The sequence below is a fragment of the Bubalus kerabau genome, chromosome 8, assembly GCF_029407905.1.
Source record: "Bubalus kerabau isolate K-KA32 ecotype Philippines breed swamp buffalo chromosome 8, PCC_UOA_SB_1v2, whole genome shotgun sequence".
Classification (NCBI taxonomy): domain Eukaryota; kingdom Metazoa; phylum Chordata; class Mammalia; order Artiodactyla; family Bovidae; genus Bubalus; species Bubalus kerabau.
In genome coordinates, this window is record NC_073631.1 from 47,127,584 (window position 1) to 47,142,735 (window position 15,152).

Sequence of the window (15,152 nt, forward strand, 5' to 3'; positions counted from 1 at the left end):
CAAAAAAAAACATACCAACTACTAGAACTAATAAGCAATTATAACAAAGTTGCATGATATAAAATTAGTGTACAAAAAGGAATGTTCCGTATGTTCATTTTGTCCCTGTAGACCTTCTTCCTCCAAGATTTGATAAGCCTTGCTCATACATAGGTGGGCAGTAAGAGGGCTTAAACAGAGAGGCCTGCCTTTGTAGTATGTGAACATGATGCACAGTGTTATGAGATTGTAACAGAAGTAGATATGGAGTCAGGCTGAGTAAAGATGGAAAAAAAAACCCAAACATCTGGGGGCTTAGGGCACATACACGTTGCCAAAAGCAAAAGGGTTAATTTAGTGCCTCAGTGTGTACATCAATATCCTGCATGTTATACTAATTTAACGGCGATGTTGGGAAATATGTCTAAAATCATAATCCTAATTAAAAACAATGATCCATTTCCTTTTTACTTTGTATATTCTCTTATAGCATTCTCAAGAATAGTAGTAATTAATTATGTAGTGTCATAGAATTGCTTAATACTCTTATACATACATATGTTTAATCAATTATAATTTAGGTGCCACTAAAAAATGCACCCAGGGATCAAACCCACGTTCTTGCTCATCACAGGCAGATTCTTTACTACTGAGCCACCTGGCAAGCCCCCCAAAATGCACTGGTTCATTCATAGGAATAAAATTTTTTAATTGTTTCTTCTAAAAGCATATTCGAAACATCTCCTTACCATAGGAAAAGGAGTCTTGCCATTTACATAGATTCTTAATTTTTTAAAGTATAAACAAAAAGATAATTCTTTTTTTAAAAAAATAGACTTTATATTTTAGAAGAGTTTTAGGTTCGCCACAGAATTAAGCAAAAGTTACAGAAATTCCCCATATTATCTCCTACCCCCACACATGCATAGCCTCCACTATTATCAACATGCCCCACCAGAGCGGTATGTTTGTTACAATTGATAAACCTGTATCAACACATCATAATCACCCAAAGTCCATAGTTTACATTAGGGTTCCCTCTTGGAATTGTACATTCTATTAGTTTTGACAAATGTATAATGACATGTACTCACCATGATAATATCATACAGAGCAGTTTCACTGCCCTTAAAATCCTCTGTGCTCCACCTTTCAATCTCTTCCTCCCCTATAGGTTTTGATCTTTTAGTGTCTTCATAGTTTTGCCTTTCCAGAATGTCATATAGTTGGAATCATACAGTACTTAGCCTTTTCAGATTGGCTTCTTTCATGGTAATAGCATTTATACTTCCTCCATGTCTTTTCTCGACTTGGTGTCTCTTTTCTTTTTATTGCTGAATAATGTTCCATTGTCTGGATGTTTATTTATCTATTTACCTATAGAAGGACATGCTGGATGCTTTCACATTTTGGCAATTATAAATAAAACTCCTATAAACATCTGCATGAAGGTTTTTTTGTGTACGTATACTTTTAGCTGAGCTTTGATGCTTTGCAGGATTTATCTCCCATTCTTTGAAACAAATATGTCTAGTCAAGGCTTCCAATATACCTCCCACATTTGTTCGTTGATGTAGTGAACCCTTGAGATATTCTGCAGTATATCCAGATGTTTCACATCCTTTCAGTTTGAACTGGAAGGACGGACTCTTCCAAGTTGACTTAAATTGAAGCAAGAGGGCTGGGCCTCCGCCTCATAGTATCAACCAGCAACTGGATTAGCTCTGATCCAGGGAAGAGGCCTACCCTGGGATACAGCAGCTCCTGAGGAAGGACTCAGCTGGGGGAGTGAGTGCCTTATCACTGTCCCCCCCCAACTCACCAGGTGAAACCATGGAACTCAGGTTGGGACTTGAACCCATGGTCTTTAAACCGAGATCACACACCTGATCTCAGGAATTAATGAAACTTAGGTTCTTGATGTCTCATTGCAGAAAGAATTCAGTGAGAGACAAAGTGATAGGTAAGAAGCACATTTATTTAGAGAGAAACACACTCCACAGGCAGAATGTGGGCCATCTCAGAAGGTGAGAGCAACCAAAAAGATAATTCCTTAAAAAACTAATTTTTATTTGCCTTGAATAGTGACCACAATTTATTTGGTATTAGTTAGTTTGTTAGTTCAATCATTCAGTTGTGTCTGACTCTTTGAGACCCCATGGACTGAAGTACGCCAGGCCTCCGTGTCCATCACCAGCTCCCAGAGTATATTCACTCATGTCCATTGAGTTGGTGATGCCATCCAACCATCTTATCCTCTGTTGTCTCTTTCTCTTCCCATCTTCAATGTTTCTCAGCCTCAGGGTCTTTTCAAATGAGTCAGTTCTTCACATCAGGTGGCCAAAGTATTGGAGTTTCAGCGTTAGCATCAGTCCTTCCAATGAGTATTTAGGACTGATTTCCTCTAGGATTGACTGGTTGGATCTCCTTACAGTCCAAGGGACTCTCGAGAATCTTCTGCAACATGACAGTTCAAAAGCATCAATTCTTCAGCACTCAGCTTTCTTTATAGTCCAACTCTCACATCCATACATAACTACTGGAAAAACCATAGCTTTGACTAGACGGACCTTTGTTGGCAAAGTAATGTCTCTGCTTTTTAATATGCTGTCTAGGTTGGTCATAACTTTTCTTCCAAGGAGCAAGGGTCTTTTAATTTCATGGCTGCAGTCACCATCTGCAGTGATTTTGGAGCCCAAAAAAATAAAGTCTGCCACTGTTTCCACTGTTTTCCCATCTATTTGCCATGAAGTGATGGGACCAGATGCCATGTTCTTAATTTTCTGAATGTTGAGTTTTAAGTCCATTTTTTTCACTCTCCTCTTTCACTTTCATCAAGAGGCTCTTTAGTTCTTCTTCGCTTTTATTGATATTTCTCCTGGCAATCTTGTTTGGTATCCAGTTCAGTTCAGTTGATCAGTCATGTCCGACTCTTTGCGACCCCATGAATCGCAGCACGCCAGGCCTCCCTGTCCATCACCAACTCCCGGAGTTCACTCAAACTCACATCCATTGAGTTGGTGATGCCATCCAGCCATCTCATCCTCTGTCGTCCCCTTCTCCTCCTGCCCCCAATCCCTCCCAGCACCAGAGTCTTTTCCAATGAGTCAACTCTTTGCATGAGGTGGCCAAAGTACTGGAGTTTCAACTTTAGCATCATTCCTTCTAAAGAAATCCCAGGGCTGATCTCCTTCAGAATGGACTGGTTGGATCTCCTTGCAGTCCAAGGGACTCTCAAGAGTCTTCTCCAACACCACAGTTCAAAAGCATCAGTTCTTCAGCGCTCAGCCTTCTTCACAGTCCAACTCTCATATCCATATGTGACCACAGGAAAAACCATAGCCTTGACTAGAGGAACCTTTGTTGGCAAAGTAATGTCTCTTTTTCAATATGCTATCTAGGTTGGTCATAATTTTTCTTCCAAGGAGTAAGCATCTTTTAATTTCATGGCTGCAGTCACCATCTGCAGTGATTTTGGAGCCCAAAAATATAAAGTCTGACATTGTTTCTACTGTTTCCCCATCTATTTCCCATGAAGTGATGGGACTGGATGCCATGATCTTCGTTTTCTGAATGTTGAGCTTTAAGCTAACTTTTTCACTCTCCACTTTCACTTTCTTCAAGAGGCTTTTGAGTTCCTCTTCACTTTTCTGCCATAAGGGTGGTGTCTAAGATGTATACATATATTTAATTTACACACATATACTCAACAATTGGGCTTCCCTAGTGGCTCAGCTGGTAAAGAATCCACCTGCAGTGCAAAAGACCTGAGTTTGATCCCTGGGCTGGGGAAATCCCCTGTAGAAGGGAAAGGTTAACCACTCCAGTATTTTGGCCTGGAGAATTCCATGGACTGTGTATAGTCCATGGGGTTGTAAAGAGTCAGACACTACTGAGTGACTTTCACTTTCTCCTGCATTGCAGGCAGGTTCTTTACCATCTGAGTCACCAGGTTAAGGGAATATAAAAAGCAGTTAGACTAAATAATTTTATTTATTCCATTGGTTCTATTCAAACAACTTAATAAAACAAAACTTCTAATATATTTGTACCATAGCATCTCAGTTAAAGGGGCTTCCCAGGTGGTGCTATTGGTAAAGAATCTGCTGCCAAATGCAGGTGACACAGGAGACACGGGTTTGATCCCTGGGTTTGGAAGAGGAAATGGCAACCCATTCCAGTATTCTTACCAGTAAAATTCCATGGACAGAGGAGCCTGGCGGGCTATAGTCCGTGGGGTTGCAAAGAGTCGGACATGACTGAGCAACTGAGCACACACACACATCGCAGTTAAACCAATTCTTTTGCCAAACTTGACGGTCTGTTATTTAAATTCACCAAATGCTCAAGGAAAAAAGTTTCTTGAGAAATGCCCAGCTATGACTATATCAGACATTGCTTCCAAAATGAGTGTCTTTCAAGAGTACCAAATAATTTCAGTTTAACATGATCATTGAATGTCTAATGTTCTCAGGAAAAAAACTAAAGTTGGGAAAAGTAATTAAAACCAGATCCTAAAAACTTAATACATCTGAGGCTCCAGATATTCAAACTTCATATGTTGTGGTTTCCAGTAAAACTAAAATGAGGTAATTTTTTATTCTTATTATGTTCATGACTCTTGCAAAACCAAGCCAGGGTAAAAATGCTTATCGTCTCCTTTTTCTCATTAAATCATTATGTAGTTTTCAATGTCGTATGCCAAAAAGAGAGTTCCCTACCTCCTAAATAACAAGAAATTTCCTGATAAATTTAGGATAATCTAAACATCTCAATTTAATCACGTTTGTTTCAAATCCAGATAAAGAATCATGAAATTGGCTTATGTATCACTTTCTCCTCCTCCCTCTTTATTTCATCTCTTTTGGAACTTAATAATTAGGCTGGAGGAGGGAAGGAGGAGAAAGATTACCACATGCCCATTAGTGTAAACCTTGAAACCTTGGAAGAGGTAAAAAGAGATCGAAAGTCACAGCATTTCAGTGTGAGCATACAGTCACACATACACATACACACACACCACATACACTCCAAAAGCAGGGAGGAGAGGAGAAAAAAAGGGATGATGAGAAAGAGAAAAAAAAATTTTTTTTCATGAACTTGAATAGAACATCCAATCTTGTGCAACTGATAATTAAATAATTCTGTATTTCCATGCTCCTGTATTTCCCATCTTTTGTTTTCTTTTAGATCACTGAAATCAATACATCAATAAAAGACTACATTTTTAAAAGCTATACCAAACTCAGCTGTATGATCATACAGTTAGCATATAGGTAAACTTTTTCATCTAAAATCTCAGAGCACCTAAAAATAGTATGATTTTCAGGCTTCAGGAGGGAAAATAAAAAGGCCATGGCAGGAAGCACTGGCTTCCTGATACTTAGCTTCAAACTTTGGTGAGCACTCTCTTTCATTCCAAGGAGCACTTTTAAATGAATCAGTCAGTTCAGTTCAGTTGCTCAGTCATGTCCGATTCTTTGTGACCCCATGAATCACAGCACGCCAGGCCTCCCTGTCCATCACCAACTCCCGGAGTTCACCCAGACTCATGTCCATCAAGTTGGTGATGCCATCCAGCCATCTCATCCTCTGTCGTCCCCTTCTCCTCCTGCCCCCAGTCCCTCCCAGCATCAGGGTCTTTCCCAGTGAGTCAACTCTTTGCATCAGGTGGCCAAAGTACTGGAGTTTCAGCTTTAGCATCATTCCTTCCAAAGAAATCCCAGGGCTGATCTCCTTTAGAATGGACTGGTTGGATCTCCTTGCAATCCAAGAGACTCTCAAGAGTCTCCTCCAACACCACAGTTCAAAAGCATCAATTCTTCGGTGCTCAGCTTTCTTCACAGTCCAGCTCTCACATCCATACATGATATGTCATCACAATAGGGGGTTTTAATACTTCTGAATGATTTGTAGTTATTGATCAAATGTAATTGATCCCATAAAGGAAATATAATCTGATATTAGAAATGTTAATACCTGTTTAATTTTAATAACCTTTACTCTGTTGCCTTGTTAAATACCTTTTGAATGCTTGACTAGATCATATTCATGGATAAAGTTTTATGTAAATTCATGTTTAATCCTTAAATGAACTGCAGTACATAAATCATGGTTTAACTTTAGAGGAACCTCTTGGCTTTTTCTTCTAGTAGGTTACACACATTATAACCCCTTTCCTTATTGTAGAGTTACAATCTTGCCCTATGCAAGTTGTTGCTCCTCTCTGGGATCTTTGCTTTGAAAAATAGTGTTTGTTCTTTTTACCTCTTTATACAGTTGAACGTACTACTAGGTAGATTTCTTAGGAACCTGCTAGAAATTTGGCAACCAGGATCTGAAACTGGGAGAAATTCACATTGTTTGACATTATTGCCTCCTAAAGGAGACTTCTTATTTTTTTTTCTTTCCCTTCCCTTCTTTTTAAAGGAGACTTCTTATCAGTGTTACATTTTCCTGTTCAGTACCATTACACTGTCCCGATACAATGAAGTACAGTGAAAATCATTTGAAAACAATTTTTCCCACTAGGTTATGTTGACCATCAACCATTTAGAATAGTGGTTCTCTGTTTCTACTCTTCATTTCTGTAAAATCATATTAGTTTGCTGAGAAGGCATAGGACTTTGGACTGTTTAAGCCCTTTGGGCCTTAGTTTCCTCACTTGTAAAATTACAGAGATGGTTTAGATGATTCTAAGATCCCTTCAGCTTCAGAATGGTGAAATTCTATGCTAAAGTCTAGAACACCATTTGACCTGGCACTCTCTGTAGCCCAACAGTTCATATAATGTTTGAACACTCTTCTATTAGCTATGTTAGAACCAAGCTTGAAAATTTCATTTCAAATTTATGGAAGACAGCTTAACTTCAGGTATGCCATTGTCTGGTGGACTTTTCAGCTAATATTTGCATTATCTTTCTACATGTGAGATGACTTCTTTTATGTCAATAAGAGTTTGTATTTAAATTATTTTTCTGAGTTTAATCCCAGATTTTCATATTTTCTGGGGTTTCTGAACTCTCAGGATGCTTTAAATGGGGTTTCCAATGCATTTAACAGTTTCCACATTCCTAGATTATTAGTTCCGTTTAAAAATGCTATCTTCCACTATTTTACTAATCAGTAACCAGATTTTTTGAATGCTTTATTGACTATGCCAAAGCCTTTGACTGTGTGGATCACAAGAAACTGTGGAAAATTCTGAAAGAGATGGGAATACCAGACCACCTGATCTGCCTTTTGAGAAATTTGTATGCAGGTCAGGAAGCAACAGTTAGAACTGGACATGGAACAACAGACTGGTTCCAAATAGGAAAAGGAGGACATCAAGGCTGTATATTGTCACCCTGCTTATTTAACTTCTATGCAGAGTACATCATGAGAAACACTGGACTGGAAGAAACACAAGCTGGAATCAAGATTGCCGGGAGAAATATCAATAACCTCAGATCTACAGATGGCACCACCCTTATGGCAGAAAGTGAAGAGGAACTCAAAAGCCTCTTGATGAAAGTGAAAGTGGAGAGTGAAAAAGTTGGCTTAAAGCTCAACATTCAGAAAACGAAGATCATGGCATCCGGTCCCATCACTTCATGGGAAATAGATGGGGAAACAGTGGAAACAGTGTCAGACTTTATTTTTGGGGGCTCCAAAATCACTGCAGATGGTGACTGCAGCCATGAAATTAAGAGACGCTTACTCCTTGGAAGGAAGGTTATGACCAACCTAGATAGCATATTCAAAAGCAGAGACATTACTTTGCCAACAAAGGTTCGTCTAGTCAAGGCTATGGTTTTTCCTGTGGTCATGTATGGATGTGAGAGTTGGACTGTGAAGAAGGCTGAGCGCTGAAGAACTGATGCTTTTGAACTGTGGTGTTGGAGAAGACTCTTGAGAGTCCCTTGGACTGCAAGGAGATCCAACCAGTCCATTCTGAAGGAGATCAGCCCTGGGATTTCTTTGGAAGGAATGATGCTAAAGCTGAAACTCCAATACTTTGGCCACCTCATGCAAAGAGTTGACTCATTGGAAAAGACTCTGGTGCTGGGAGGGATTGGGGGCAGGAGGAGAAGGGGACGACAGAGGATGAGATGGCTGGATGACATCACCAACTCGATGGACATGAGTCTCAGTGAACTCCGGGAGTTGGTGATGGACAGGGAGGCCTGGCGTGCTGCGATTCATGGGGTCGCAAAGAGTCGGACACGACTGAGCGACTGATCTGATCTGATCTGATCTGAACCAGATTTTGCCCTAGTTCAATACAAGTATGATATATAATTTCAGTTGTCTTCTTTTAACAGCAAACTGAGATGCTTAATGTTGTGATAAACACCATGTATGGCTTGCTCACAATAACTACTTTATGACTTCCTATCTATCACTCAACACCAAGTCTAGGAAATTTACTTCTCATGAGTTCTTAAATTACCATTTGAGCATACAATCATTTATCTTATCCAATTACTTATCTCATGCTTTCCATCCTGGCAAAGTATACTACCAATTATGTTTGAATAACTTAGTCCCTAATGGTTAAGTACCTGGTATAATTTTTCAGACTCCCCCAATTTTCATGGTTAGATGATATAACATTTCTTTCTACAGAACATTTCTATTATATTGATATGAGAAGACTTTTACCACATTGCAGTTCATTATTCTCCAAATAAAATGTCAGCCTATCCCTGTCTATCCTATGAGTCTGACATCTGGAAGGGAGAGAGTAGACAGGAAAACAAGGGAAAGCAAATCCTCTCAATCACCTCAGGCTGTGGAGACCTGACTAAAGGCAGAGTTGATCCTGGCTCAACCAAAATCACATACGTATTATTAGTTCCATTCCGCTTCTTTTTTTTCCTATTGTTACCCACAAAGGTTATTCAATTTGCACTTAATTTTCAATCTTAATTCTTTAACAGCAACAACAAAAAACATAATTGTCTTACCTGGATTCCAAAATCGGTGATTTTATCACACTCAGACACAGAAAGTTCCTTTAATTTTCTGTGTCTGGAAAGTGTCATCAAACCCTAAAAATGTTTAATATAAAGATTATTTGATAATACATTAGTATAGAAGGTGTATTTCCAATAAGATAACAACAGTTTATGCAACTAAAAATATTTACCTTCTGTTTTATATTTCTTTAGACTTAATCATACAATCACTTTGGTTAGGCAACATTATTAAATAAAATTTTCAGGTTATCTCTAATGTTTTACAAAAAGTATTACAAATCCTAGAACCAGAAAACTTCTTATTTTGCCTCCTGTTTTCAAGTAAATGTTACATGAATCAATGTAAAGAAATCTTCAGTTGCCTAAGTTTACAGCTTTATTTTATTTGAAGACACTTCATGTGGCTAATGAATCTATTTATCAATAAATTCTTATTTATGCTTAGCCTAAAATCTGAAAATCTTTAGCTCATTTTATTATATTTAATTGCTTGGAGGGAGAAGAAACACATTTTTAGGTAAAGGCCCATAGACAGATAATTATTCACTAGTAGTTCATTTCTTTTTTCCGGCTAAAAGTTTGTTTCTTTTTATTTAAAAAAAATGGATTTCACTTTCAGCTCTTCACTTTTTTAATGTGTGGTTTTGTTGGTGCTCAAATGATAAAGAATCTGCCTGCAATTCAGGAGACCCAGGTTCAATCCCTGGGTCAGGGAGATCCCCTGGAAAATACTGGCAACCCACTCCAGTTTTCTTGCCTGGAGAATTCCATGGACAGAGAGGCATGATGGGCTGTAGTCCATGGGGTGGCAAAGAGTCAGACACAACTGAGCGACTCACTTTTGCTTTCACTTTCGTTGGTTGGCCCATTTCTCAGTACCTATTCTCCTAAGCTGGTACAACATTCAGTTAAGGAACTAACTGTTGTGCCTTATAAATGCCATCCTTCTGTTTTGCATTCAGGATCATGTTACTTTTCTATTTCCTATATATGCTTCCTAGACTATATAGACTAGAGCAGTTTCTCCTTTTATGGTCCCAGAGCTGGCTGGCAGGGGAAAATGCTGGAAATGGTATATGATTTGTCCTTTTTACATTTTATTTTCAGGACTGATTTACCTTTTAATCATAAAAACCACATTTGGACTATAATTGAAAATGGGTCATGCAAGTATTATATGCTGTTTTTTTTTACCGATTTACATATTGGACCTTGCATTTTTCAAAAATAAAATGCATATCAAAGAGAAGAGTACTTGAAATTCTGCTTGATTGAAGTCACTGTTAAATTACAATTTCTAATTTCATTTGACAGTTCTGTACGCCACACAAAAATAAAATGACCCTATTTATTCATTTCATTGCAAATGTGGATTCCTTTCCTAGGAACACATTATATTTTCTGTCTCATTGTTTCAAAACAAAGAATGGGCACTCTGTGAAGCCATCACATGTGGTCTGGGTTCCAGATGTGGATGCTGTTTTATTCATGTTAAAAGAATTGGAATTTAGATACTCTCCCAACAGAAACTAAATTGTTTGAACAAAAATATCAAGTAAGTGATTCAGTTTTTCTATTTGCCCTATGCTTGATAATAGCTAAACATGTTTTATTATTCTATGTGGAATTGGTTTTATGAAACTATCTCTAAATAGTTTCTCTGAAGTTTTCACTTTTTATTGCTTCTATGTAGGCCATGTTAGAAATTTTTTAAATGGACTATAATGAAGTATACTTGCTAAGTATGACATTTAACAGACTATGGACAGATAATAAGAAGCCTTGGCACTGAAATTTATAAATGCTCCAAATTAGAAGGTGTTCTCTGAAGCAAATGATGGTTCCAACATTTTACAGTCTTTCTTTATACCTTAGAAGTCTTGAATCTCAGGTCTAGAGAAAATTCATTCATTCTTAATTTATTATTCATTAGATGAATATTTAATTAGCATGTATTATAAAGCAAAGGAGAAAAGGAAAGATATAAACATCTGAATGCAGAGTTCCAAAGAATAGCAAAAAGAGATAAGAAAGCCTTCTTCAGCGATCAATGCAAAGAAATAGAGGAAAACAACAGAATGGGAAAGACTAGGGATCTCTTCAAGAATATCAGAGATACCAAAGGAACATTTCATGAAAAGATGGGCTCGATAAAGGACAGAAATGGTATGGACCTAACAGAAGCAGAAAATATTAAGAAGAGGTGGCAAGAATACACAGAAGAACTGTACAAAAAAGATCTTTGCAACCCAGATAATCACGATGCTGTGATCACTGACCTAGAGCCAGACATCCTGGAATGTGAAGTCAAGTGGGCCTCAGAAAGCATCACTATGAACAAAGCTAGTGGAGGTGATGGAATTCAGTTGAGCTATTCCAAATCCTGAAAGATGATGCTGTGAAAGTGCTGCAGTCAATATGTCAGCAAATTTGGAAAACTCAGCAGTGGCCACAGGACTGGAAAAGGTCATTTTTCATTCCAATCCCAAAGAAAGGCAATGCCAAAGAATGCTCAAACTACCGCACAATTGCACTCATTTCACACGCTAGTAAAGTAATGCTCAAAATTCTCCAAGCCAGGCTTCAGCAATACGTGAACCATGAACTTTCTGAAGTTCAAGCTGGTTTTAGAAAAGGCAGAGGAACCAGAGATTAAATTGACAACATCCACTGGATCATGGAAAAGCAAGAGAGTTCCAGAAAAACATCTATTTCTGCTTTATTGACTATGCCAAAGCCTTTGACTGTGTGGATCACAAGAAACTGTGGAAAATTCTGAAAGAGATGGGAATACCAGACCACCTGACCTGCCTTTTGAGAAATTTGTATGCAGGTCAGGAAGCAACAGTTAGAACTGGACATGGAAAAACAGACTGGTTCCAAATAGGAAAAGGAGGACGTCAAGGCTGTATATTGTCACCCTGCTTATTTAACTTATATGCAGAGTACATCATGAGAAATGCTGGGCTGGAAGAAGCACAAGCTGAAATCAAGATTGCCGGGAGAAATATCAATAACCTCAGATCTGCAGATGGCACCACCCTTATGGCAGAAAGTGAAGAGGAACTCAGAAGCCTCTTGATGAAAGTGAAAGTGGAGAGTGAAAAAGTTGGCTTAAAGCTCAACATTCAGAAAACGAAGATCATGGCATCCGGTCCCATCACTTCATGGGAAATAGACGGGGAAACAGTGGAAACAGTGTCAGACTTTATTTCTGGGCTCCAAAATCACTGCAGATGGTGACTGCAGCCATGAAATTAAAAGACGCTTACTCCTTGGAAGGAAAGTTATGACCAACCTAGATAGCGTATTCAAAAGCAGAGACATTACTTTGCCAACAAAGGTCCGTCTAGTCAAGGCTATGGTTTTTCCTGTGGTCATGTATGGATGTGAGAGTTGGACTGTGAAGAAGGCTGAGCGCTGAAGAATTGATGCTTTTGAACTGTGGTGTTGGAGAAGACTCTTGAGAGTCCCTCGGACTGCAAGGAGATCCAACCAGTCCATTCTGAAGGAGATCAGCCCTGGGATTTCTTTAGAAGGAATGATGCTAAAGCTGAAGCTCCAGTACTTTGGCCACCTCATGCGAAGAGTTGACTCATTGGAAAAGACTCTGATGCTGAGAGGGATTAGGGGCAAGAGGAGAAGGGGACGACAGAGGATGAGATGGCTGGATGGCATCACTGACTCGATGGACATGAGTCTCAGTGAACTTCGGGAGTTGGTGGTGGACAGGGAGGCCTGGCGTGCTACGATTCATGGGGTTGCAAAGAGTTGGACACGACTGAGCGACTGATCTGATCTGATCTGATCTGATATTGATCAGGCTCTGGGATAGAAGCTGGGAGTATAAAAGTCAGTGAGATGCAGTGTCTACCCTCAAGGAGTCCATAGTCTAGCATTGAGGACATACTTAAAATAGATTGCTACAATCCTGTGAAGGTAAATATTGTGCACAGTGATTAAACCAAAGAGGAAAGATGAAGCCACTATTTTGGATTAGAGAAGATTGGGGGAGAGTCATGGGGGAGAGTCATGAGTGGGGAAGTGTAATTTGCCAAGTAAACTACAGAGGGAAGGACGTTCCAGGCTGAAAGAGCAGAAAGCGCAAAAGCATTAAAGTATGAAATAGTATGGTGTATGTATGAAGCTGTATAGTATGGCATGATTAGATTTACATGGATTTTGAAAAATTATGTGAAAAGCTGGTCAGACAATTTCTCTTAAGAAGAAACTCATGTAAAATATCATGTATGAAACGAGTTGCCAGTCCAGGTTCGATGCACGATACTGGATGCTTGGGGCTGGTGCACTGGGACGACCCAGAGGGATTGAATGGGGAGGGAGGAGGGAGGAGGGTTCAGGATGGGGAACATATGTATACCTGTGGTGGATTCATTTTGATATTTGGCAAAACTAATACAGTTATGTAAAGTTTAAAAATAAAATAAAATTTAAAAAAAAAAAAGAAGAAGAAACTGCAAGGTTTTGTTTTTGTTTTGTTTAATCCTTTGTTAATTGTTTGAGGGAGGAGTCCTAGGAGTTGGCTGTGCCGAACTTTTACTTCTGGGAGGGATGGAAAGAGGAAAGTGGGAAGACAAGACAAAAATAAGAAGGAAAGTGGAAACTTAAATTTCCAGGGAATTTGTAGTATAATGAAAATGTAAATCCTCCTTCATCTCCTTCAAAAGTAAGCCAAACTCAAGAATGCTTTGCAGGAAAGCTTATGTTTTATTTTGCCAAAACTTAGAAGGGACTGAATTTTGTAATCAGTTAAAATGCAGAGGAAAGCAAATATGTGGTAGCCTGGAGAAGTCAGTAGCATTGCAGGTTATATGAGAACACAAGGCCTTAGGGATTCATAGGTATCCTGGGGAGCACTTTTCTCCTCGACAGGCCATGGAATTGAGGGACCAGGAGTCCCTGGTGGAAAATTGGCTTATACTATAGCTCTGATGGCTTCTCAGGTGGCTCAGTGGTAAAGAATCTACCTGCCAATGCAGGAGATGAGGGTTTGACCCCTGGGTCAGGAAGATCCCCTGGAGTAGGAAATGGCAACCCACTGCTGTATTATTTTTAATTTTAATTTTAATTGGGGGATAATTGTTCTATAAAATTTTGATGGTTTCTGCCATACATCAACATGAATCAGCCATAGGTCTTCATATGCCCCCTCCTCCCCCAAACTGCCTTCCCACCTCTCTCCCCATCCCCCAACTCCAGTATTCTTGCCTGGGAAATCCCATGGACAGAGAAGCCTGGAGGGCTACAGTCCATAGGGTTTCAAAGAGTCAGACATGACTGCACGACTAAACATGCATAGCTGTGGTATCATGTCTATAGAATGGAGTGTCAAGACTTAAGATTTGAAAGGAAGCAGGCACCACATAATGAGGGCCTTGAGCATTATTCTGGAATGTAGACGTTATCCTATGCAACACTATTAAACAAAACTTTCCCTCTTCAGGGAATAAATGACAATAATGCAAAAAGGAATGAGGATGTGTTTCAAAAGAGGTATAGGGACCACAGAGCAGGGAGTGATTTATTTTAGTTGGAAGGAGGAGGTGTCAGTCTAGAAGAAACTTTCATGGAGGAAAAAGAATTTGAATTAAGCCTTAAAGACTGGGTAAGATTTTGACAAGTAAGGTAATAGGAACAGTGTTTCAGACTGAGAAAGCAGCATGAACAAAGGCTTCATTTGGAAAGTGGGAGTTCTTTGGGAAGTAGTTCAGTCTGGCATCACTGGGAGTAGTGGGAGGGAACACTGCTCACGGCCAGGGAGACTTGGGTGTACACCTGATAGTTGGGAGCACATAAAGCCTTTGAAAACTATTCTTTTTCCCCCAGTTTTGCATCTGGATTGTTTAGCTGATATAGATACACATCAGCAATGAACTAGTTACCAAATGTTGAAATAGTATGTGTGTTTGTGTGCACTTACTATATGACTGAGTCATACTACTCCAGGCTTAGAATAATATCACTAACGTAAACAGAAAACATACCTCCCCCAACTCTTTATTTTGAAAATATTCAAATTTATAGACAAGTTCAAAAAATGGTATAGTGAATACTTACATATCCTTTATATTTATGTAAGAATATAGTTTTATATGTGTATATGTTTTTGTTGTTGTTCAGTCATTAGGTCCTGTCTGACTCTTTGCGACCCCATGGACTGTAGCCTGCCAGGCTCCTCTGTCCATGGGG

At 39.1% G+C, this 15,152-nt stretch overlaps 1 protein-coding gene across 1 annotated transcript in view; it reads right to left on the bottom strand.

Moving 5' to 3' along the window:
* Positions 1-15,152, bottom strand: part of FBXL13 (F-box and leucine rich repeat protein 13) — a 216,741-nt gene that overhangs the window by 27,000 nt on the left and 174,589 nt on the right. Inside the window, exon 18 of the mRNA XM_055590169.1 lies at positions 8,931-9,014. Coding sequence (XP_055446144.1) covers positions 8,931-9,014 — 84 coding nt within the window. The remainder of the gene's footprint in view (positions 1-8,930; positions 9,015-15,152) is intronic.